This window comes from Fusarium musae, chromosome 3 (assembly GCF_019915245.1).
Source record: "Fusarium musae strain F31 chromosome 3, whole genome shotgun sequence".
NCBI classification, from domain to species: domain Eukaryota; kingdom Fungi; phylum Ascomycota; class Sordariomycetes; order Hypocreales; family Nectriaceae; genus Fusarium; species Fusarium musae.
The window spans coordinates 4,372,607-4,394,417 of record NC_058389.1 but is presented as its reverse complement, the minus strand read 5'-3'; the positions used below and the strand labels follow the sequence as shown (position 1 = coordinate 4,394,417).

Below are 21,811 nucleotides of genomic sequence, written 5' to 3'. Positions count from 1 at the left end.
CTGGGTACTTATCGCGGTATGGGAATCTGTAATCTGTGCCTGGGTCATCTGGTGATCCATTAACGGCTATCCAAGTTATGTCGTCCAAGTCATCTATCGTTGCGCGGCGAAGCGTGAGACGGGCGTTGGGGATGGGCTTTGATGATGGGCTGATTGGACCTCCACCCATGATGTTGAACGACTGAGGGGGCGAAGATTGGTAGAAGAGTATTGGGTGCGTAAATTGAGAAGTTAATGAGTTCTCGACGGCAAGTTTAAGGATATAGTTCTCAATTCGGTATGGAGAGTCCTTCTCAATAGAGGATCAAATAACTGGCATTTAATTCCGCTCCCGCCAATTCTCTTCAAGTAAGCATAGTTGTGACATCTTTGCTAAGACTTTGATAAGCGTCGATTCGACAGTGGTATGCATATTTGAATGTGCCTCCCTTCTGCATAAGGCTGATCTCCTGACGTTACCTGATAAGACTGCATACCTAATAGAGGAGAGGAAAAGGATGGTCTAAACTACTCTAAACTTAGGATAATATTATTTGAAGTAACAAGAGATAGCCTAAATCTTGTAAGACTTTACTCCTTTTATGCCTTTCTTTTCTAAACTCATCATAATGCCCTATTAATTGAATATGCTAACGTATTTATACACATGCTTAAGAATGAATGTGGCCAGCTTCTTGTGGTGTTTGGGCTTGAAACCCTCCGGTAGATCATCCATTTCCTCCTGTTGCGTAGCCATAGCCTCAGCAGCGAATCCCTCTGCTGCAATATCCAAATACTCCTCACGCTCCATTGGATTCTTTCCGAACCAAACGAAGCAACCACCACACTTGAGAAGAATTGTATTCAGAATAAGACGGCATGTCCGGCTGTTGCCGTCGAGGAAAGGGTGGATGTTGACGAATTTATGGCAGTATTTGGCAGCTAGAGCCACAGGGTCAATCTTTCCGCTCTCCTCTGCTGCTGCGATGTCAGCTTTAAGAGAGGCTGTCAGATCTCGAATGGCTTTTGGGACTGTAGACTGATGAGGGAAAGAGTTGAAGCCGCGTTGGACTGGGCAATCTCGATAAATCCCCCCATACTCGCTTGAGGGAATGCCATCCGGACTATCGATTTTATACGTCAAGAGACGGTGGGTTTCTAGGATGTTCTCGTCGGATAGGCCCTTTCCCTTGATGGCGACTTCGTTCATGATGTAGTATGCAGCCTTTGCGTGCTGGACAACCTCGCGCCGGGTTCGGAGCACGTCTTTATGTGCACTAGGCTTGCACTTCTCGATGAGTTCCGTCTGGATAGCCTTATAAGCTGGATCATGATCGCTGATCTCAACGTCGTCTGCGTCTGTTCCCCCGGCGAAAATGTCTCGGCAGAGCTCATTTGTGATGTCGAGGCTGCTGCCGACCGCCTCGATCATGTTTGAGCCGTAGACCATCTCGGCCAGCTTCTCATTGAAGGTGTCCTCAATCTCAGTCGCTGACTGCTTCTTGAGAGCATCTGCGAAGTCGTCGATGTAGTTCTTCAGCTCGATGTCGTCTTCTTCGGGGTGACTCTGGTCTTCTGCATCGTCCTCGTAATGAGCATCGTCTTGGGTAAGTAGCAAGGTCGACCCCTTGCCTGGCACTGAACGAATACGGATAGAACCGTCGCCAAGGAGGTTCGATGAGAGCATAAGATGGATAGAATGCCCAAGATTAGATCCCATGTTGGCGATCGTGTTGTGAGGTCCTGATTAGGGGAAAGATCTTGAAGTGGAGGAACAGAGTAACAGGGGAAGAAATTCCTTTAATACCTACATGATGGGAAAGTGTAAGTCATTTAAACTATGAGATGCAAAAGCTTGTCAGGCAGGCAAACGCAATGTATGGATACCTTGTAGCTAAAGTTTCATTGAATCAAGTATAAAATGTTCAAATATTGGTCATAATACAGGCAAATTAACATAAATTTAGAAGATTTTACAGAAATTGTCCTAAGTTATCCTAATATCTTCAAAGCCTTAAATAAATGTGCTGTCACCTTATTGTCTCCTACGCAGGGAGTAGAATAAGTTTGGCTTTGGCTGAATCATACTACATTTTGCACAGAACTTTAATTCAGAAAAATAAACCCATGTAGATATTTTATAACCAGGTATTTCGTACGTCAATCATAACTTTTAGGTAAAGTATCCCAAACATTTAAGCCATATCCATAGCCTTGACCTTATCCTTGGCCTTTTCATTCTCCATAGCCTGGTCCATGACCTGGTTGGGATCCTTGTCACCAACATCCAGAACCTCAAGGTGTCCAGTCTCGGTAGCATCACCAGTTCGGTAACCACTGTGAGCACCAAACACATACCACACGTAGCCAGTGATGCAAGCAGCAGCGATGAGGAATGCGAAAACAGTCCAGTTACCCATAGAGTACATGGGTCCTGTGCTGGAGGGGAAGAGGAAAGGTGCTGTGATACCGCCCGTGTTGGAGATGGCGATCATTCCTCCTGTTGCGAGCGCAGTGGCAGTTGAGCCTCGGACGGTGGCAGTTCGGTGCTTTTGCAAGTCAGTATATGTAATCGGCGATAAAAGGGAGTAACTTACAGCAACGAAGGGAAGAACAGCAGCGTTGGTACAAGCAATAATACAAACAGCAAAATATCTCGCCCCCCAATGCTTAACAACAGCAAGGAGCAAATAACCCGTCGCAACAAACGCCAAACCACCCATGACATGCTTCGAGCGCTCCTTGGTCTTATCACTATGCAGACAGTTGCCCACAATGATGAAGACAGCAAAGACGTTAGGAGGGACGGTCAGGAGCTGAGCCTTGTAGCCCTTGAAGCCGAGCGATGAGACGATAGAGGGGGCAAAGTATCCAAAGGCGTTGAGGGAGTTGGCCATGAAGAAGTAGGCGATGGCGAAGAGCCAGAAGAAAGGGTCAGAGACGGTGTCCTTGGCGACTTTGCTGTCCCAGTGCTTGTCGTTCATGGAGGGGGCGTAAGGGCCGAGACGCTTGACGGCGAAGGCGCGTTCTTCGGGGGAGAGCCAGGAGACGGTTTGGGGGTCTATCACAGATCAACATATTATTCAAGGGATATTCTGGGTCAGAGACTTACAGTCAGGGAGAAAGAACCACACCAAGACTCCGACAATGACAGCGGGAATACCCTCAAGGACAAAGAGCCTGTTGATGTTAGATGGGCCATTAGAAGGGATTGTAAGAGACTCACCATTGCCATCCAGCCAGACCAGCCTTTCCGTTAAGGAACGAAATACCCGTCGCAAGAATTCCACCAAAAGCACCCGCAACAGCAACACTCGAAGCAAAGATAGCCATTCGCGTAGCTCTCTCCTCAGGCTTGTACCAAAAGCAGAGATACATCATGATACTATCCTCATTAGCACACCCACCCTGACTCACTCATACTGAACCTCACTGTCGACTTACCCAGGGAAGAAACCAGCCTCAGCCAAACCAAGCATGATTCTCACAGCCAACAATCCACCATATGTCGTGACAGCAGCAGTGCAGATGGTGACAATACCCCAAGACACCATGATTCGAGAAATCCATTTACTAGGCGAAAAGTACTTGAGGAGAATGTTGCTGGGGAATTCCATGAGGACGTAGGGGACGAAGAATAGAGCGACGGCGATGTTGTATTTCTGGCCGGTGAGGTTGAGTTGGGAGACGATGTTGTGCTCAGGCGAGTCATTGTTGAGAGTCTTTGCGTTTCCGAGGTTGACACGATCGAGGTAGTCTAATCTGTCAGTGACGAATATTGCGAGAGGGTTATGGGAAACATACTGAGGAGATATGTTATGCAGACCCAAGGCATGATTCGAAGATCTTGTTTTCGTACGATTCTCTTCTCCATCTCTTTGTCGTTGAGATCAACCGTCTCTAGAGCAGGGACGTCTAGAGACGGCTTTGGCGAGAGGAATTTGTCCCAGTTGAAGAACATGATGGGCAATGTCTACTCAGGTCTGCGGAACTAAACTCGCTTGACTCAAAACTCCATACTTGCGAAGGGGCAGACAGCTATCCTTAAATATCTACCAGTCTAGTCTTATCTACCGGATGATCTCTTACCATAATAGCGAACAATAAATTAACTTTGACAACTCCCCAGCGATAACGGTACTCGCACACTATCTACTCAGCTACTCTACCCCAGATTTTCGCTTATACTATTTACACAGCGTTACGCTGCTATTGTACGATGGAATAGGCAGGGAGCGACAAAACTCCACTGTAGATAGGGCAGCCCGCCGGCCAAGAGGGCCCCGGCGGGTATCATGATGCCGGTTTGGGAAATACTGCCCCGGGCATGGCAGGTTTTTTTACGTATTTCGTTTCGTTTTCTTTATTCATTCGGTGAAAGGCCGAATGAATATGGGCCAAGCTTTGGACATCGCGGGGAAGTTTTGTTCACGGGGCTTGGACTTGCATTTCCTTTGGAATTGGGTCATGAGACTGTTTACAAGTTGCCTGCTTATGTATAGTTCGTTCGTATACTACCTACCTATCGTTGAGTCTATGGGTGTGGCGAGGACATGGGATCTGGCGGAAATGCTGTTTTCTGTTTTCTGATATCGATTCGGAGATGCCGAGCGGCCGATTTCGGGAAGGGCGCCGGGCGATGGTGCGGGTTTTTTATTCTACGGAGTACTGCCGTTCGATTATTCCACAATTTATAGTATGGTCTCGGGACTTTATAGCGAGGGAGATAAGAATGCGAGATAAGAGTGACATTGGTTTCTGAATAATAGGCAATACCTTCTCGGCACTCTTTAGACCGATGGTGATGGTTCTAGTTGAGAGGCTAGAAGAGTTATAGTTCCACGGCATCAGAACGCCGATATTATAAGACCGATGCGATTTACCAATACCATTCAAAGTGTCTTGTATCACTACCGAACTTGTAGTCGGCACGAGGTCTCTTTGGACCTGGTATCATTGGACACCACCCTGCATAATCCTGCTATCCTACCCTGCCTTGCTTACGACTCGCATCTCAATGACTCGCATGTCAATGACTCGTTACTCGCTGCATCAGTGCATCGCATCTCATATCTCCCAAGAAACTCAATTGACGAACTTGACAGGGAACAAGGACAGATGTGAGATACCTCACTGATTGTAACCTTAACTCATCGGCCTATCATACATCACCACCAGAAGCATTTTCACTCTGAATATGGCCATCTGCATATGTGAAGACAACCAACAAGGGTGCTTGTCAACGAACACCTCGCAAAGTTGGGGGCGCATCTCATGCAGCGTGATTCACGGCCGAGATATTTACACAATGGCGACTGAGGAAAGCTAGATGTGGTTGATCAACAGTGCAAAACCTCACGTCGAATAAAGCCCAGCAAGAACCATGGTATTCTTCAACATCGCCAACCACTCAACATACACTAAACAGCATCTACATCGCTTCCAAGAACCTAATCCCGTTCCTTCGACCCAACAGTCGATCTCGAACTCGAATTCCTCAAAACCTTGCCCCCCTCAGGCCCAGAATCAGGTGTATCCGTCACACTACTCTCCCTCGCCAGCGGCGACGGAAAATCCGGCGTAACAGACCTCGAATCTGTCCCAGGCCTCTTGGGCTTCGAACTCGTAGACAGCCTCTTGCGCCGCGCTGACATAGACCCGCTACTAGGCCGTCTGCTAACAGAATTCTCTTCCTCAACGATAGGCGTAGGCGCTCGTGTTGAGCTTGTGGATGCGCGGCGCACACTGCTCCCGCGACGACGCCGTTCGCGCTCAACGGCGATGTGACGCGGTGGTGTCTTCTCCGGCTCGTGGCGTCGCGGTTGGCGGCCGGGGAGCCACCATAGCCAGCCGTACTGTTGCTTGACGAGTTGGTTATCGCGCTCTTTGACTTTTTGCCGCAGCAGGGCTCGGCGCTCGTTTTCTTTCTCCCAGTATTCTGTCCTGTATAGCTCCCAGTTCTCGCGGAACGTAGCAGAGAAAGGTTTCGCTAGGAGGAGCAGTTTGACGTAGTCTCCGCCGGGCGCTAGATCCTCCTCGTGACCGCCCTTCTCCTCATCTTCGTGGGGCAGTATCAGCGTCGGGTGTGTATCGCTCGTGATCTGGAGCTCCTTCTCCACCTCTCGCAAGAGACTCGGCTCGACGTATCGATACGATGAACTAGCCGTGTGTGAAAAGAGTCCGTATGTCAAGAAGAATCCAATCGTCGAGAGTGCCTCGGCCCACCACGTCCGTCGTATTATGATCAGCTTGCAGTTGAAGCCCCGTAGTCCTCTATTCGAAATGACAAACCATCGTCTCGGCCAGCGAATTCCACGCTCCCAGATCCCAGTCGCCCAGACGAGTATCGCAGTGATGATACCACCCATGAAGCACACCTTCTCTGCACCCTCGACAGCCCAGTAGATAGAACCACCTACACCACGACCGTCCTCACGCGGTGCGAGGAAGAGAGCATATCCAAAACCAGCGATCCACAGTGACAGCAGTGTGAGAAAGAAAGTATGATGTCGCTTCCGAGCTCGTAGTTCGAGGAATTGTGCGCGCAGCGAAGCTTCGAGGATCAACAGGTTGAGATAGATCATGGACGGTGAACTCGGCGTGTGATGCAGCGGATCGCCCTGTTTGGCGGTGGTGGGGAGGATGGGACTCGCGCCGGCGACATCTTTTGCTCCTTGCGTAGGAGCTGAAGCGCCTTTGACGATGGAATCGACGTCGTCGGACATTTTTTGGTTGGAGGCTGAGGGGCAGCCAGGGTCAAAGAGAGCTCGATGCCATGCAACTGGAAGAGGGATAGGGAAATCGTCAGGTGGTCGAAGGGAGAGAGCGGGAAGCCGAGCTGTGATTTGTTGGACGAGTCAGTTGGGAATTTGTTGGTGTTTTTGTTGATCAACGTGGGCGAGTCGTGTGATTCTTTTGGTGCTTTGCTTTGTTTTAATTAGTTCCCTATTTTCCTGGGGAGAAGATGGTTCGGTTTCTTTGACCCGCTTCCATCGTCATCACAAGCCAAAAGAGAGAGATCCCATCTGAAGGCTCTGGCTCTGGCTCGGTAAATGGGGTACCAAGTACCGCCAATTGTAGTGGATTGCCCCAACACGTTGGGGAACCACAACGGGTACCGAGTACATGATAAACCGATATATTCCGTTTTTCCCATGACAAGATATTCTTTCACTATTACAGAGTCAATCTAATTAAATCTGTTCTCTTCTCTCTATATCTACCAGCCTACTCAGCTCAGCCTCTGTCGCTTACCCAAACAAGTAAACAATCAAGTCCAATTCTCCGCAATCTTACTCTTCTTACTCTTGCGGACTTGTCCACGGCCCGGAGCTTGTTTCAAACCCCGACTTTTTCGTACCTTAACTCCGGCCGCTGTGTGCCTGTTGCGTCACGAAACGAGGCGTCATCCATTAATTTCCAGAGTGTTTTTTTTTTTACCCAGTGTCGCTATAGAGGTAGAGAGGTCGAGGTTAAACACTTATTAACCTCGCCCTCCCCCCAGGCAAGGAATGCTTAGACTTCAACCTTCTTCTGCGGTACTTCCTATATCGCGACTTTCTTCTTCAATCACCGCTTTTAATACTACTACACCTACACGCAGTATGAGTACCGACGGTACCGTTCGTCCGCCTCATGGTGGGAGAGTTGCCGATGCGCCGGAGGAGATTAAACAGGCTGAGCTGAAGCCCTCGCATGCGTTTTTGTTTCCGCTAGGTTATAAAGATGCTGCGTATCAATGGGTATGTAGCCCGACATAATTGAGGAGTGGGAATTAATAATTTGTAGTGGACGAGTTTGGCACCGCAAGCCGTTGAGCGCAATTTGTTGAACCTTATGCCGCACCTTAAGGAGGCAAACGACAGTATTACAAACATCGATACCCCCGAACGACCTGATCCATACGGTACACGAGTATGGCGACGAACAATGGTCCATCTTTCCGGGAAAAACCGAGCCTTGAACGAAGTAACCGTCGAGCGAGTCGGAGAAAAGGAGGAGGATGCTCTCGTCATGATCCACGGATACGGCGCTGGTCTCGGTTTCTTCTACAAGAACTTTGAGCCTATTTCTCGCATGAAGGGACTCAAGCTCTATGCGCTGGACATGCTGGGCTGCGGAAACTCGTCACGGCCGGCTTTCAAGATCCATGCCAAGAAGAAGGAGGATCAAGTCATGGAAGCAGAGGGTTGGTTCGTCGATGCGCTAGAAGAATGGCGAAAGGCCAGAAAGCTCGAACAGTTCACACTCCTTGGTCACTCGCTCGGTGGTTATCTCGCAGTTTCATACGCCATCAAATATCCAGGCCGACTTAAAAAGCTCATTCTCGCTTCTCCAGTCGGTATCCCATCTGATCCCTACGCCGTCAACGCCTCCATGCCCGAACCGAACACATCAACGATCCAAAACGAAATCACACAAGATCAACAAAGCACAACCGATCAAAACGGTACTCTCAAAAAGCACAAGCCTGCTTCAAACGTCCTACGACGACCTCTGCCAGGCTGGTTCGTCTGGCTCTGGGACCAGAACATTTCTCCCTTCAGCATCGTCCGAATGAGCGGTCCTCTCGGTCCACGATTCGTCTCAGGCTGGAGTTTCCGACGCTTCAATCATCTACCACCAGCTGAATCACAAGCTCTTCACGATTACTCCTTCTCGATCTTTAAGCAAAAGGGCAGTGGTGAATATGCTCTAGCATACATCCTCGCACCCGGCGCATACGCTCGTCGTCCCGTTATTGATCGCATCCAAGAAGTCGGCCGTCAAACCATCACAAAACCCGACGGAACCACAGTCAAAGAAACCGGTATACCAGTAGTGTTCATGTACGGAGAAAACGACTGGATGGACGTCGCAGGCGGTCTAGCATCAGAGGAGAAACTCAAAGAAACGAGACAAAAAGCCCTCGAAAACGCTACAGAAGAAGAAAAGAAGCGAGAAAACGGCAGTGCAAAGGTCCTCCTTGTCCCCAAAGCCGGTCACCATCTCTACCTCGACAACCCTGAAGTCTTCAACGACATGATCCGCAAAGAACTCGAAGACACGCGAAAATCCGAGCAAAGAAAGCAATAACCTCAAATCTACACGTTTGGGTCTGGCTGGCATGAGTGACGAAGGAATTAACACGTCGGCGCTGTTGGCACACGCGGTATTTTCTGTGCGGTGCGGGATATTAGATGGGTTCACGACATACAGACATTGGAAAAAGGGCGTTTTTTGTTACTGCACTTTTTTTGCTTTTGATGAGCTTGCGTGTTAGACTTGCGTATACCTATTTTATCGCCTGCTTGGCATGGCGTCTTAAGAGTAGACTGTACAACATTGATATTCCATTTATTGTTCCACTGGACTACAAGTGTTTCATCACAGCGCGTTGAATACTCACCGAGCTGTCAACAACGTGAGATGAGACATGGTTAAGAATACTGGCATCATGTCAAACTGAATGAAGCTTGAGTATAGCGCATTACTTCAACAGAACGAGTTTCACATGCTCGTTAACAAGAATTATTAATGAAGTGACAATAACCTGTTATTGTACTAAGCGTTCTTCAAATCTAAAGGTGTAAAGAAATCAGAATTTCGCCCCAGCTCCATTGCTTGTTCCCAAATGAAGTAGCCAACCTCCTCATCAGCGCTGAAGGTATAAAACACCACGATCCTCCTCCTCCTTTCTTTAAACACCTTCGATGCGAATGGCCGTGTATACTGGCTCATCTAACTATAATGAAACCCATCTTGAGAACGCCCAGCATTGAAAATGTTGAAAACACAACCACAGACCATTTGATAATCATAAAATCCTCCTCTTGCTCAAACCACTGACCATGTTTCACAGGTTGATCAGATCAACCTCAGAGAAATCTGGTGGTGCTCTGCCATAAACTACTCGGACCTTGCTGTCGAGGGCCGTGCCCTCGTTGCTGATCCAGATGTGTTCGCTGTATGCCTGTGTTCGACGGATCTCGTCATCGCTAATGCCAAGATCGTCGTGTGGAATCCAGACAGTAGGGCGACGGGCCCGAAGAGCTTCGTGCTGGAACGCGTGCCTAACAAGCGCATCTCTCTCTTCGGGTGTGAGGTCCTCGATTTCGTCATGAATGCCGCCAAAGAGAGCTTCACCAATAGCAAGCTGAGCTTCAATATCCTTCTGGCGGTGCTTTCTTCGGTATTCCGAGGCTCTTTTACTCTTGTCCTTATCCCTGTTGACACCAGCCAACTTGCGAAGCTGGTTACCGCCATCCTTTGCCCATGTTCCGACCTGCTTCACAGGGCGTCGAATGGTACCAAACTTTCGCATCTCAATACCTTGGCCATTCTGGAGTTGTTGATCCTTCTCTTGATACTCGGAGCTATCACGTTCCTCTGCCAGCTCGTCGTTGTCCAAAAGACCCAGACGGCGATCCTGGGCTCGCTGGAATGCCTGATCACGCAATACCGCCTCATCTTCGAAAGTGATCGGAAGGTAGCGGAAGAGTGGTCCGAAAGAATAGTTGAGGAGCACTTGATAGACGACGGTAAGGATAAGAACGATGATCATGATGATGCCATGAGGTGTGCAGACGTCATTGTCCTTGTCATCTCGAACGAGGAAGAACAAACCAGCCATGCAAAGTTCCATGAAGTAGATGCCAGTAAAGGTCTGGTTAATGGCTCGAGGGTACAGGACACCACCTGTATCGTGCTCGAAGCGGGTGACGTAGAGCATAGCATAACGTTGAGCAAACCACAAGAGCGCAAAGGTAAGAATGGCGAAGATGGAAATCAGTGGTGCGATGACACAGTAGACAATTCCGATACACGCGAAGTTGGTGTAGATTGGGAAGAATGCGCCCCATTTCACCTGGCGCAGATTGGTGTTCCGCGACCACTTGTTACGTGCAGTGCTGTCGAGGATTTTGGCAATAACATACCACATGACCAGAGCGCCGAGTTGGAGAAGAGTTGCAGAGCTGGTAGACATGGCTTGCAGAATCATGTAAGAGAAGAAGTAATTCGCCGCACTGGGCAAATTATACGCCAACAGGTTCAGAACGTCGGAAACGGTCTGGAGTTCTTGAACGTTGTGTACCAGCTCATCAAGCGATGCCGCGAAGAACGACGCAATAGAGACAATCAGGAAAACTTGAATGAACAGGAAGGCGAAGTAGAAGATCTGGACAAACTCGGCTCTCTGGGAACCTGTCTTCGCACCTCTAAAGCGAGCGAGGAAATCCAGAATGATGGGAATCAGCACCAGCAGTATACCGAGGACGACTGCTGGCAAGACACCAGCCACGGCTTTCGCGATATTGTGGACTGTGTTGTTATCCTTAAGGAAAGACAGCCACTGATTAGATCGGATAAGGTTGTCAAGCTGGCTCAGAGCGGCCGTCCAAGCAACGGGGATAGCCCAGAGGAAGATCATAGCAACAACGATAACAAAGACAAGTCCGGATCGCAGCCACTCTTGCCACCAGCTGAACGCCATGTTATCCCAATCGACATCCTTTGGTGAAATTTCGTTCATTCTTGGGGCCATTTGCCTGGGTACGTGGTGAATCACACTCTGGCAAGCCATATGAGCCGCAACTTGGTGGTTGAACTGGATAAAGGCAGAGTTCGCGAGCGGGAATCGTTCAGGATGCTGTTGGTCCGTTTCAATTTCTTGGTTGAGACGGGCCAGTTCTTCACGACACCAGTAGATTGTATCGACCTTCTTAGTGACAAAAGGAACTCCGAAGAGCCAGGACTGTCCGAACAGAGGAAGGCGATGCGTTGGGCGATCCTTCTTCTTAAGATATTTCTCCCATTCCGCTGGCTCGGCATCCTCCTTGTACTCGGTGTTGTAGGCTGTAGGATATTCCATGGGCTCTGCTTCATCATCTGGGCTCATAAATGGGAGGGAAGACTTCATCTTTTGCCACAAAGGCCTGCTTTCGTTCGTCTTCTTCTGCCTGAATGCTGCCGAAACACCTCCTTGGGGGACAGGTGAAGCATAAGCACCCGGAGGCGGCTTCCAGAATTGCCACCACTTAGCTTCCTCTTTACTATAAATTTCATCAATGTTCTCCAGCTTTCGGACCGTGTTACCAGGATTGCCAAAATGTTCGCGGTTTGTTTGAGGGTTGATGGCTGCGGTGCTATCGGCCGAGGCCCTGCCGTTTCGTGACTGATTGTTCAGAACCCGGAGAGTGTCTGAAGGAGAGTTGAGCTCATCCTCATCCACTGAAGCCCGCTCACGAACTCGGTCAGAAGTTCGAGACGTAGTCCGAGGTTCGGTTGATTGGGAGAGGCCCATGAAACCATTTGTTGTCTCCAGAGTGTCGTCCACGTTGTTGCCAGCCTTAGACACAACACCCATAATTCCATGCCCGACCTTAGCGAGCGGATCGCCTAGAACAGGTACCCTGAAACCCCTCTTTTTGTTGTGTTCCTCATGCTCATGCTCAACGTCATGGTTGTACGTCTCATATTGAGACTCACGAACACCAGCATCCACGCTGTGGGGAACATTATGCTGATCGCCAGCCGCCGTACCTGAAGCACTCTGTGCCATTCGCTGGGCTGCCGCGTCGTCTTTAGCATTCCGGTCTGCTCTTTCTTGTTTTGTTTCGGCTTTAAGCTTCAATTCTTTGCGGCGTTTCTTCTCTTCTGCCTTTTGCTGCTTAAGCTGTGCTTTCTTGGCATCTTTGATCAGATCCGTCTCTGCTTGTTCGAGTGCCAGGTGAATCTTGTTCCGCTCCTTGACCTTGTCCAATAGTGATGATAAATCTCGGTTGAGCCAAATATTTCTTATGCCTCCAGGGAAAACATCGAAGAGACCCATCAGAGCGTCTTCGCTGAGCCACTTGGCAGGAATAGAGTTGACTAGGACGGTAGTAGCTGAAGCTCTGAGTCGGTGCTCAGCGCTTGTAAGGTAGTCTTGTCGAACCTTGATGTATACCCGGAGCTCAAAGAAGAAAACCGTGCAGACCCAAATAACCACTAGGATGGCCATAATTAAATGTGCTGTGTATCGGCTAGAGTTCTTGGGACTGACATTTCCCCACGAGAGTGTGTCGAGACCAGTAGGCGTGCCTTCATTCTTTTCATCGTCATCATCCCTGACATCAACCTTTTGTCCAAGACCACCAACGTAGTTCAGAGGGATCAGAATCGGCATAACAATGGCGCCAATGGGAAGGAAAATGATCAGAAGTGTCTTGAGGTAGCGAAGGAAGAAATAGGCGTCTAGACCACATTTTTCGATAACCTCACGATCTCCATAATGCCATAATGTCTTCAGCATAGCAAGGGGCTTATTAGGCGGTGATTCAGTTCGTTCTCGTTCGGGTACCAAATAGGTCTTGGGTTTACTAGGAAGAGTCAGTGATGTGGGAGTCAGGAACGACGATCGGCTTCAACCTACAAAATGCGGGCCAGTTTATTGCGAAGAATTAGGAAAAGCAGAATCTGGACTGCAAAAACTGCTACAGCGACAGCCACGGCAGTGAGGAAACTGACGACGCCGATTCCCTTGTCCTTGTCTGCAGCGCTAGTCTGCGATGGAGATATTCCTGCCAATCCTCCCGAAGACGTTTTTGTTGGCTCATCGGACGAGGTACCAGATGCACTTAGTGTTTCGGAGGCGGAGATCGCTGAGGACAGTAGGGAGCTCGCGATAGAGCTAGTTATCGAAGCTGCTGTTCCTGTAGCCGAATCGGTCGCTGACGCCGAAGCGTCTGAATCTGTTGACGACATGTCGAAATTGAAGCCGTCGACAGTTTCGAACTTGGGCACAGGAGGAGAAAGGAGAGTGGGAGCCCCAAACGGGGAGAATACTGAAAGGACCTGTTCTCAAAGAATATTGTAAGGGATTGGAGCACAATCTGAAACGTGATAAGTGATAAAGTATGACAGTTGACAACGTGGGCGATGCACCATCAGCCAAACTGTTTGTAAAAAAGTAAACAAGTAACAGATATCTAGCGATAAAGATGTAACGAAAAAGAGGGTTTTAGGTACTAGGTTGAGTTTCCAAGATATTCGGTGTTTGGACTTGCACCTATTATCGGTCGCGTCATGACTGGCGACCCCTGCCCTCCCACGGGCGGCAACCAATTCCAAAAGAAGAACGGAGCGGTGTATGATTGGACACATGTGCACTAATCTTCCCAACAGGGGGGCTTCACTGGATCTTGCGCTGCAGCGGCTCCTTAGCCGACAGGACAAGTTCCCCCACCTAGCGAAGTTGAGCAGCGAAAACTGGGCACTCTGGGGGGCTCATGACATCAGAGGCTTGATTGGATGCCAGCCGTCTATGCTGAAACAGGTCCCCCTTTGTGGTCTGGAGCGGCATTGCTCGTATCGGATTCGTTGGCTGTGGCTCAATGAAGACTTCAACTCTCGTGGACGGGAAACGGGCACTAGAAATAGAAACTTGGCGAGCCGCGCGCTTCAGGCCAAACAAACGATAATATCTAACGCTGTCCCCAGAATCCCTTTGTGAGCTTTTACTGTCTGTAATTTTCGCAAACCTAAAATGACGTCTCCTTTGTTAATCGGTCTTTCATTTACGGAGTACAGGCACCACATCCATGGTAACGCGCGTGGGGTATAATGTAACTCTTTAATGAAGATTTAATGAAGGTTTAACTCAAATACGCGGACACAGCCGAAATAAAGACATTGCCAATTACAGAGTACTTATCCATTCATTCTCATCCGTACATCGCTTCAGCTAACAACAGATAATCTAGATCGTACGCAGCCCTTCAAAATGCGCAACCAAGACAAACATAAACCAGGAACCAAACATATGAATAGATGCCAACAAACCCAAACATCCCTTTAATCTTTTTGGCAGTGACTCTCTCCAGGGCAGTAAGCGTAGGTGTCACCGCCAATACCAAACCATCCACGGCAATCGGACTCTTTATGTTTAATGCCAATGGCCTTTGTCTCGGTTAGCATATCTCCGATGAATCAGTGCAAGGGACACATACATCTCCTTTGTATTGGTAGTAGTATTGACGAGACTTAGTCACGCACAGTGAATAACTAACATCGCAGTTGGGCATACTATATCGGAACAGCATATCAAGCAAGGTTGACATGCCCTCGGGATCCTTAATCTTGCGAGTGGTTCCTTCGAACCGGGCCTTGAAAACTCCTTTTTCGGTGGTTTCCCCGCTGCCTTCTTTGAAGATCTGCTCTTGACCTGCTGAGACGATCTCATCAACGTAGGAGTCTGGCCACCAGTCATCTCTGGGACAGACCCAGGACGACCCTGTCATCCTCTTGCGGGCCATGATGCAGGCATACACATCGTCGCCCGAGTAGACGGGGAGAAACCAGTAGCTTGCCTGACCAAGGCCTTGAACCCAACAGTTGTCAGGGGGGTCCGCGACTTGACGCTTTGTCGTGGTGGTGTTTCTACCCTCGACAAAGGTTGGCTCGCCGAATCTCACATCTTCAGGAAAGCTTTGGATGGCCAATGCTTGAATGCAAGAGGGGAGTAGTGCAAGGAGAGAGGAAGCGATAAAGAGTGAAGACTTCATGATGAAACTCAAAAGAATGAAGTAGCTGATGCGATGAACGAACGAGGGAACGAATAAGTGAAGAGGGAACCCGAAACCAGTCGGTGTGTGTTTGATCTGGTATGTCTACAGAATCTCAGAAACAGCTGCTACTTCAACTCTTTATACAATTCCAAGACTACATCAAGGTCCGCGTTGCTATAGAGAACTCTTCATCTCATCTCCTGAGCGGGCATGATCCGAGAGCAGCAAGACCCAGAACGGCGGCAAACGAGCTGACTGCAGCAGGAAATGAAGATATTCTCACCAATGGACTGAACCTGATGCCCTCCTAGCTCTAGGCGAAGCACTATTTCGGTGTTCCTGCATATTGATGATGCCTGATCCCCATTTTGGACAGCCTTCATGTCATCTGTATGGAAGAAGAGAAATAAGCTGTTGGCGCTAGACAGTACTAACGTCAGAGACTTGGTCTCGAGAGCAGGTTATATTTCTTCACCGTATTATCAACACCACTATCTAGACTTAAGGCTGAGTTGTGGTCCGAGTGAATGGTAGCGATACGTTACCGTTCTGCTGGATCAGCTCCCAACTGGCCGGGCGTCCCACTTGATATATAACCGAGCTCCCAGGCGCTTAGCAGAATATGCCTTCCAGATCCTCGGTACCCAATTGAAGATTGACAGCTGGACATAGGGGATGAAAAATATGGTTATCTTTCGGTCGTGTCTCCCGCAAGCGCTGTGGCTTATTTTTGAACTGAAACGCCAATATTTTGGTCCATATTCGTTGAAGTGCATGAGATTGAAGATGGTGGTAGACCTTACAGTGATGATCTGACCGAGTGCTTACGCAGCAGTTCGCATGCTAAAGAACTTGACTGCATGTACAAACTACATACAGAAACTCCAATAAGACGCAGCCGTCATGTCGCAGTGAAACAAGAAATGTCGTCCGAAGTAAGCCAACTGACAGGCTGGAGATACGACGATAGCGTTGTAAACCAAGCGACGATCATGGCCAGCGAATGGCCTGACCCCGCTGAATACCTTCCATAAATGGAAAATACAGGCCTTGGAACAGGTTACAGTCAAATCTGATTGGGACACGTCAGATTTCACATTTTTCTGAAACATCCCTCGACGTTGCATTGCTAGGGTCTAGGTTGATCACGTTACCCTACGTCACTGCGGAAGCCCATGCGGAATTCATTCCCAACAACAGATACCATGGCATTGAGTGTTGGTTGAGAATAATAAGCAATTGATTCTTCAATCGATAGATCCAAAGGTGAGCTATTATTAGAATTCATTTGACAAGTTCCTATGCCCAATTGGGTCGGCGCAGACTTGAACGGCGTCTAAAGACCGGTGAAAATATCAAAGGACCTTGTTGGCTCTACAAATCACTAAAGGAGAGCACCTTGAGAATAAACAAGTTGAGTTTTGTTCTTTAAGAAGCCTACTGTTCAGCTTGTGTACTAGGATAGTCTGCAGAGCCCTTTGGAACTTGGTGGACGTGTCTGTATGATCTTGAAGTATTCGTTGGGTTGTTCCTAGCACTCACATACTACGTCTATCTGAACTCTTATCATGTTCGAAATAATGAAACAAAGGGAAATATTTAATCTTGGAGACAGTTTATATAAATTCATTAAATCCAGTCATGAGAACGAATGATCAAGCACGCAAGCACGCCTCTGTACACCGCACCAGCATCTTACCTCTAACCAACTGGGCAACGACAACCTTTTTCGACAGCTCTTTCGATCACTCAACCCAGATGCCTATCACCGAAACCTTCTTCCCGGCATTCTTGCAAGCCTGTGACGATTATCCTCACGATATTAACTCACGTGTGGAATCTGCCACGAACAGATGACATTCAAAGATGAAGATGATCCTCGCCTCCGTGCATTTGTCCTCCCTTGCATGCACATCTACTGTAACGGATGCGTAGACGCGATGGTGGCTCACTGCAAGAACGATGAGAAGTCCCACTATGTTTGTCCATCATGCCGTAAATGTCTGCATTGTGAGGATTGCCCAGGCCCCTCCAAGAAGGGCAGTCTGATTCACATGGATGGCGAAAAGTCAATTGCGCTTATAGAAGACATCCTCAAGGTGTGGCATAAACGGGGGCACTGCTTCAATTGTGATGTGGGTTTGTTGGCATCCTGGCTGCAAGTACTGGTGAAGGTATGGCAGGATTCCCCTGAATTGGCCGACAATGGACAGATTCTGAGAATGTCGGTCGAGTATGAAGGTAAGAAATGGGGTGATCCCTCACAATATATCGACTGTAAGCTCGTTGAACAGCAGTCGTTACCTATACATCTTGAGGTACCCGTCAAGATAATTGAGAAGGGCCTGCTAAAGGCGCATGGCATTGCGGCGCCCGCTGTCTCAACGGCTTTTAAATATGAGCTTCGTGCCTATGAACCGAGAAACAAAAAGCATGGGGTTCTTGTGTGGGAGAGAAACCATTTCGAACAGACGGAGCAGGATATGCGAGACCATTGGGGTGGTAACCGGAAACTTATGCTTTTGAGCCTTGCTTTCGATCTGCGCGATGTTTGGTCAGATGAGAATGTTCGAAAACAGATATACGAGCGAGCAGAGCGTGAAAGAGAAAGTGTCTTTCAGAGAATAGAGGACAATGAAGCTGAAGAGGTGGACGTAGAAGATGGAGATGATGAAGATGAGTTGCCAGATATGTACATAGTTTGAAGAAAAGGCAAGTAAGGTAGCCAAGGTAAGGAAAGCGTAGTAGATGACTTACCTCGCTTCATACAGATATCCAGTAATGGATCAAGGAATAAACTGCTGTACTCATTGTTATGTTTCCAAGGTGAATGCATTATAACCAGATGACCCGGTGGTCTTACCGTTGAAGTCTATGATATTCTTTGCATAAGACTCTTCAAACTTCGAATATGTGTATGTAAAAGATCTATAGAGATGATGCATGAAAGGCATAGCCTGTGGTTGCCTCCAATTCTTCTTAGCTGTCTTGTGAATAGGGTTATTTATCAGTATCCTACACTAACTAGAGCCTCCCCCTTTTACGGCCAGCAAGTTCTAGTGATGCCTATATCATGAACACAGCATGAAATACTGTTAGAACCTTATCATCAGATACCCAGTCTCTGCTCAATAGCAGAATAACGCTACTTTGCTGAGAAGAGGACAAATACTCTCACAGTGCAGGAATAGAGTTGATGATCATGCTCTTAAAGAACATAGCTAGCTGCTATCTGTTCCTTCAACAAGCCTATTGTGCAAGGCCTCGTATGCTTATGTGCTAACAAAGGTCCTGCTAGATCAATAGATGAAGAGCCGTTCAGTATCATGAGCGTGAAGTCTCCAGCCGCACAATGGCTATGTTCAGTGACAGCGATATGTTATAAGCCTTGATTTGAAAAGGTATATAATACTAACTTACCTCTGGATACTCTGTAGCAAGGAACTTCTTCCACCCATCCATCAGCCACCAGAAATACTATCAAACCATGCCAACTAACAGTGACCAGTCTCTCGAAATGTCTTCTAGCAGAGATCCTATCACCGCAGCCTACTATCCAGAGCTTGTAAAAATCATCAACAATGACCCCACAGCTATCGAGCGCCTAGAGATCGAATGTGGCATGTGTCAAGACAAGATGAGTAGCCCAGAGGACAAGACCTGCAGTGCCATCATTTTCCCCTGCGGCCATATGTTCTGTCCACCTTGTGTCAAAGAGTACAGGGAGTACAACCGATCTAATGGCGTCCCTTACAAATGCCCTGTCTGTCGCTTTGAGCTTAAAGGCAGAGTATGTGGGTGCCCGGACAAGGAGACGCTATTCGATCCCACTCAGCATCAAGACGAGGGCCTTTTGGATAAATTGAAGGATGAACTCTCCAAAGAAAAGGGTGCTTGCGCCTTCTGTCTATTGTCTATCTTGGTCAATGGATTGAGAAGTATCGCTCTCTACATACATGATCCCGCACCGTTGATCAAAGACGGACATATGTTGCGAGTTAGAGCTGTGAAACGCGACGACTGGGATGTTCGAATCGAATCTGACTGCTCTGAAGAGATCAAACTGTTGCCAATATCGCCAGAGCTTATGGAATTCTTTAGAATTGCGGGAGACAGCCTCGCCGAGGCATGGGATGGGCCTCGTGCTCCAGAGGATGACATCTCCCCCTTTGACTTTCAACTTGCTCTTTGCAAGTCCTATCCCGAGGACCACGATCTCTTGCGGCATCGAAGAGGCCAGCTAGAGTTTTTTTCCATAGCGAAGTGGCACACACGTGACATCACTCATCCTGGTAGACTTGCCCATGCTCGTAGGGATGCACTCGAGCTAGCCGAGGCGTTCACCGGTGTTGAGGCTTTCAAGAAGTATAAGGAAAGTGCCGCACTCCAAGACTGGTTGATGGGAATCATTTTTGATAATATAGATCTTGAAGCGGAGGAGATGCAGTCGGCATTTCAAAGGTTTAGGATCGAGCATCCTAGACTCTACGCCTTGGCTGGTCTCCCACTTGTTGGTGGGGTTGTGCTTCGTGGTTACCGATTCAGTTCTGATATTGCTAGGCTCGTTCGGAGAGGTAGGGAAGATGCGGAGGGAAGGGTTGAGGAGTAGAAGCTTGCGAAGTGGGTATAAGGACGATATCTCGTCTCCTGTTTCTGGGGACAGTTGAGGTGAGTGTCGTTGAGGGTACTCGGGGCATTTGAGAATCGATGGCGTCCTTTGTTATCGAGACATTTAGATATACTCACAGGGATAGATTGACTTGCCAAGTCACAAAGAAACATGGCTTCTGAGATATTTGAACATAAGTGACTGTATATTTTCTCTTGCTCTATGATAGAAAGAACAACACCTTATCGCCAATAAAGGTAGACACGGCACAGTTTTGGTACTCCATATCACAAGAAAGCGATATTTGAGCAGGGTGAATGAAGAAAGTAAACCTAGGACTTCAGTCTTATTTAAACCAGGCAAGTTGGACCAAGTTTGAGGGTCTCTTTAACAAAATACATTTGGCATCCTTTTTCAATGTCTTGAGTTTCCTTACTCCATGAGGATAGTCTCATTTACTTGCTTAGTTACTTGTAAGGACAAATGGGAAAACGCTCTTACATCGGAACCTACAGTTCCTGAATGCATGATTTTATTCAAGGTACCTAATTACATAGCAACCGATGTCTACGAATCTATTTGTCTGGCACAGAGTCAAGAAATTTCTCTTGAGGGGTATCATCGTCTAAAGTCCGGTCATCCTCTACCTGGGCTAGGAACCAAAGCCTTCCCGAATCACACGTTTTATTCGTCACAAAAAACCTCTTTTCTCTCATGGCCATCAGTTGTCATCTTGGGGTGCCATCTCTTGCTCTGCAGGGGGCTCTTCCACCTGTGACAGAAGCTCAGGCTTGAAGTGAAGCACCCGAATCTTCATGGAGCTAAAGTCCGCTTCCAACCAAACCTGGTTTCGTCGCTGCGATCGGACCGCGTAGTCGACAATCTCGCTGATCATATTCTTGATGCAGGTAGGAGCTTCGATTTCGAGAACAGGTCCAATAATCTCCCGCGAGTAGTACTCATCAGTGTTGTAGAGCGTGATGCCAATACCCAAGTACTCGCCCTTGAGCTCCTCTGCAATATCTGGGCTGCTGCGCAGTTCCCGTTCAAAGAGTCCCTGCAGACCCAGGATGCCACAGGGGCCACATCCTCGTGGCATACCGCCGCCTTGGGCCAGGACAGGAGGCAGCTTGCCCATGTTAACTGGAATCAAGGGCAGAGGCATGCCGGTGTGAGCGTGGCCACAGTCATGCATAAGTTCCGTGCGACAGATAGGGCAGCGGGAGTCACCTGTGTCATAGTATGCGAGCAGGCATCTAGCACACAGAATGTGGCCGCAGGGAAGGACACGAGGACGACGCGGAGTCTGAATTTCATCATCGCTTGGGCCTCGGTAGTGGAAGGAATCTGTGCAGACGACACACTCCAGCCCGAGAGTCTCCAGATTGGCGATCCCGTTGTTCTCGGCGAGGGCCTTGAGATTAGGCCAGAAGTGCTCCTGTTTAGGCATGTTGCTTGGGGTTTGTGGTTGATAGTAGGTGCTGGTATATGGGAATTCTTTCGGGGGGTATTCTGAAATAAGTCGGCAGTTGCTTGTGGCCTTAAGTATGATTGATTCTGGCTATTATGTTAGCCAGGTATGAAGATGATGAGAGTGGGTGAAAGAAGGATGCAGTTGAAAGTCGAGTTTATCTTGAAAGACTACAGACTTGGTGAATGTCCCAGGCTATAGAGTAAGTAATCTCGAAGTTCTTGT

At 48.3% G+C, this 21,811-nt stretch overlaps 9 protein-coding genes across 9 annotated transcripts; 3 read left to right on the top strand and 6 right to left on the bottom strand.

Moving 5' to 3' along the window:
• Positions 1–616: 616 nt before the first annotated feature.
• Positions 617–1,699, bottom strand: J7337_004787 (uncharacterized protein; the record flags this gene model as incomplete). The annotated part of the gene is made up of 1 exon (XM_044822476.1): positions 617–1,699. The coding sequence occupies one exon, from the start codon at positions 1,697–1,699 to the stop codon at positions 617–619; it is 1,083 nt and encodes a 360-aa protein (XP_044683809.1).
• A 475-nt stretch (positions 1,700–2,174) lies between these two features.
• Positions 2,175–3,940, bottom strand: J7337_004786 (uncharacterized protein; the record flags this gene model as incomplete). Its single annotated transcript, XM_044822475.1, has 6 exons — positions 2,175–2,528; positions 2,577–3,040; positions 3,092–3,159; positions 3,206–3,364; positions 3,424–3,736; positions 3,784–3,940. The coding sequence occupies 6 exons, from the start codon at positions 3,938–3,940 to the stop codon at positions 2,175–2,177; spliced, it is 1,515 nt and encodes a 504-aa protein (XP_044683808.1).
• A 1,583-nt stretch (positions 3,941–5,523) lies between these two features.
• J7337_004785 (uncharacterized protein) lies at positions 5,524–6,704 on the bottom strand (the record flags this gene model as incomplete). Its single annotated transcript, XM_044822474.1, has 2 exons — positions 5,524–5,640; positions 5,661–6,704. 2 exons carry the CDS (start codon positions 6,702–6,704, stop codon positions 5,524–5,526), a joined length of 1,161 nt encoding a protein of 386 aa, XP_044683807.1.
• An 879-nt stretch (positions 6,705–7,583) lies between these two features.
• J7337_004784 (uncharacterized protein) lies at positions 7,584–9,054 on the top strand (the record flags this gene model as incomplete). Its single annotated transcript, XM_044822473.1, has 2 exons — positions 7,584–7,721; positions 7,768–9,054. The coding sequence occupies 2 exons, from the start codon at positions 7,584–7,586 to the stop codon at positions 9,052–9,054; spliced, it is 1,425 nt and encodes a 474-aa protein (XP_044683806.1).
• Positions 9,055–9,814: 760 nt separating this feature from the next.
• Positions 9,815–13,704, bottom strand: J7337_004783 (uncharacterized protein; the record flags this gene model as incomplete). The annotated part of the gene is made up of 2 exons (XM_044822472.1): positions 9,815–13,319; positions 13,373–13,704. 2 exons carry the CDS (start codon positions 13,702–13,704, stop codon positions 9,815–9,817), a joined length of 3,837 nt encoding a protein of 1,278 aa, XP_044683805.1.
• A 1,089-nt stretch (positions 13,705–14,793) lies between these two features.
• On the bottom strand, positions 14,794–15,503 carry J7337_004782 (uncharacterized protein; the record flags this gene model as incomplete). The annotated part of the gene is made up of 2 exons (XM_044822471.1): positions 14,794–14,898; positions 15,009–15,503. 2 exons carry the CDS (start codon positions 15,501–15,503, stop codon positions 14,794–14,796), a joined length of 600 nt encoding a protein of 199 aa, XP_044683804.1.
• Positions 15,504–17,446: 1,943 nt separating this feature from the next.
• Positions 17,447–18,211, top strand: J7337_004781 (uncharacterized protein; the record flags this gene model as incomplete). Its single annotated transcript, XM_044822470.1, has 2 exons — positions 17,447–17,645; positions 17,748–18,211. The coding sequence occupies 2 exons, from the start codon at positions 17,447–17,449 to the stop codon at positions 18,209–18,211; spliced, it is 663 nt and encodes a 220-aa protein (XP_044683803.1).
• Positions 18,212–18,993: 782 nt separating this feature from the next.
• Positions 18,994–20,115, top strand: J7337_004780 (uncharacterized protein; the record flags this gene model as incomplete). The annotated part of the gene is made up of 1 exon (XM_044822469.1): positions 18,994–20,115. The coding sequence occupies one exon, from the start codon at positions 18,994–18,996 to the stop codon at positions 20,113–20,115; it is 1,122 nt and encodes a 373-aa protein (XP_044683802.1).
• Positions 20,116–20,836: 721 nt separating this feature from the next.
• J7337_004779 (uncharacterized protein) lies at positions 20,837–21,565 on the bottom strand (the record flags this gene model as incomplete). Its single annotated transcript, XM_044822468.1, has 1 exon — positions 20,837–21,565. One exon carries the CDS (start codon positions 21,563–21,565, stop codon positions 20,837–20,839), a length of 729 nt encoding a protein of 242 aa, XP_044683801.1.
• Positions 21,566–21,811: the final 246 nt, after the last annotated feature.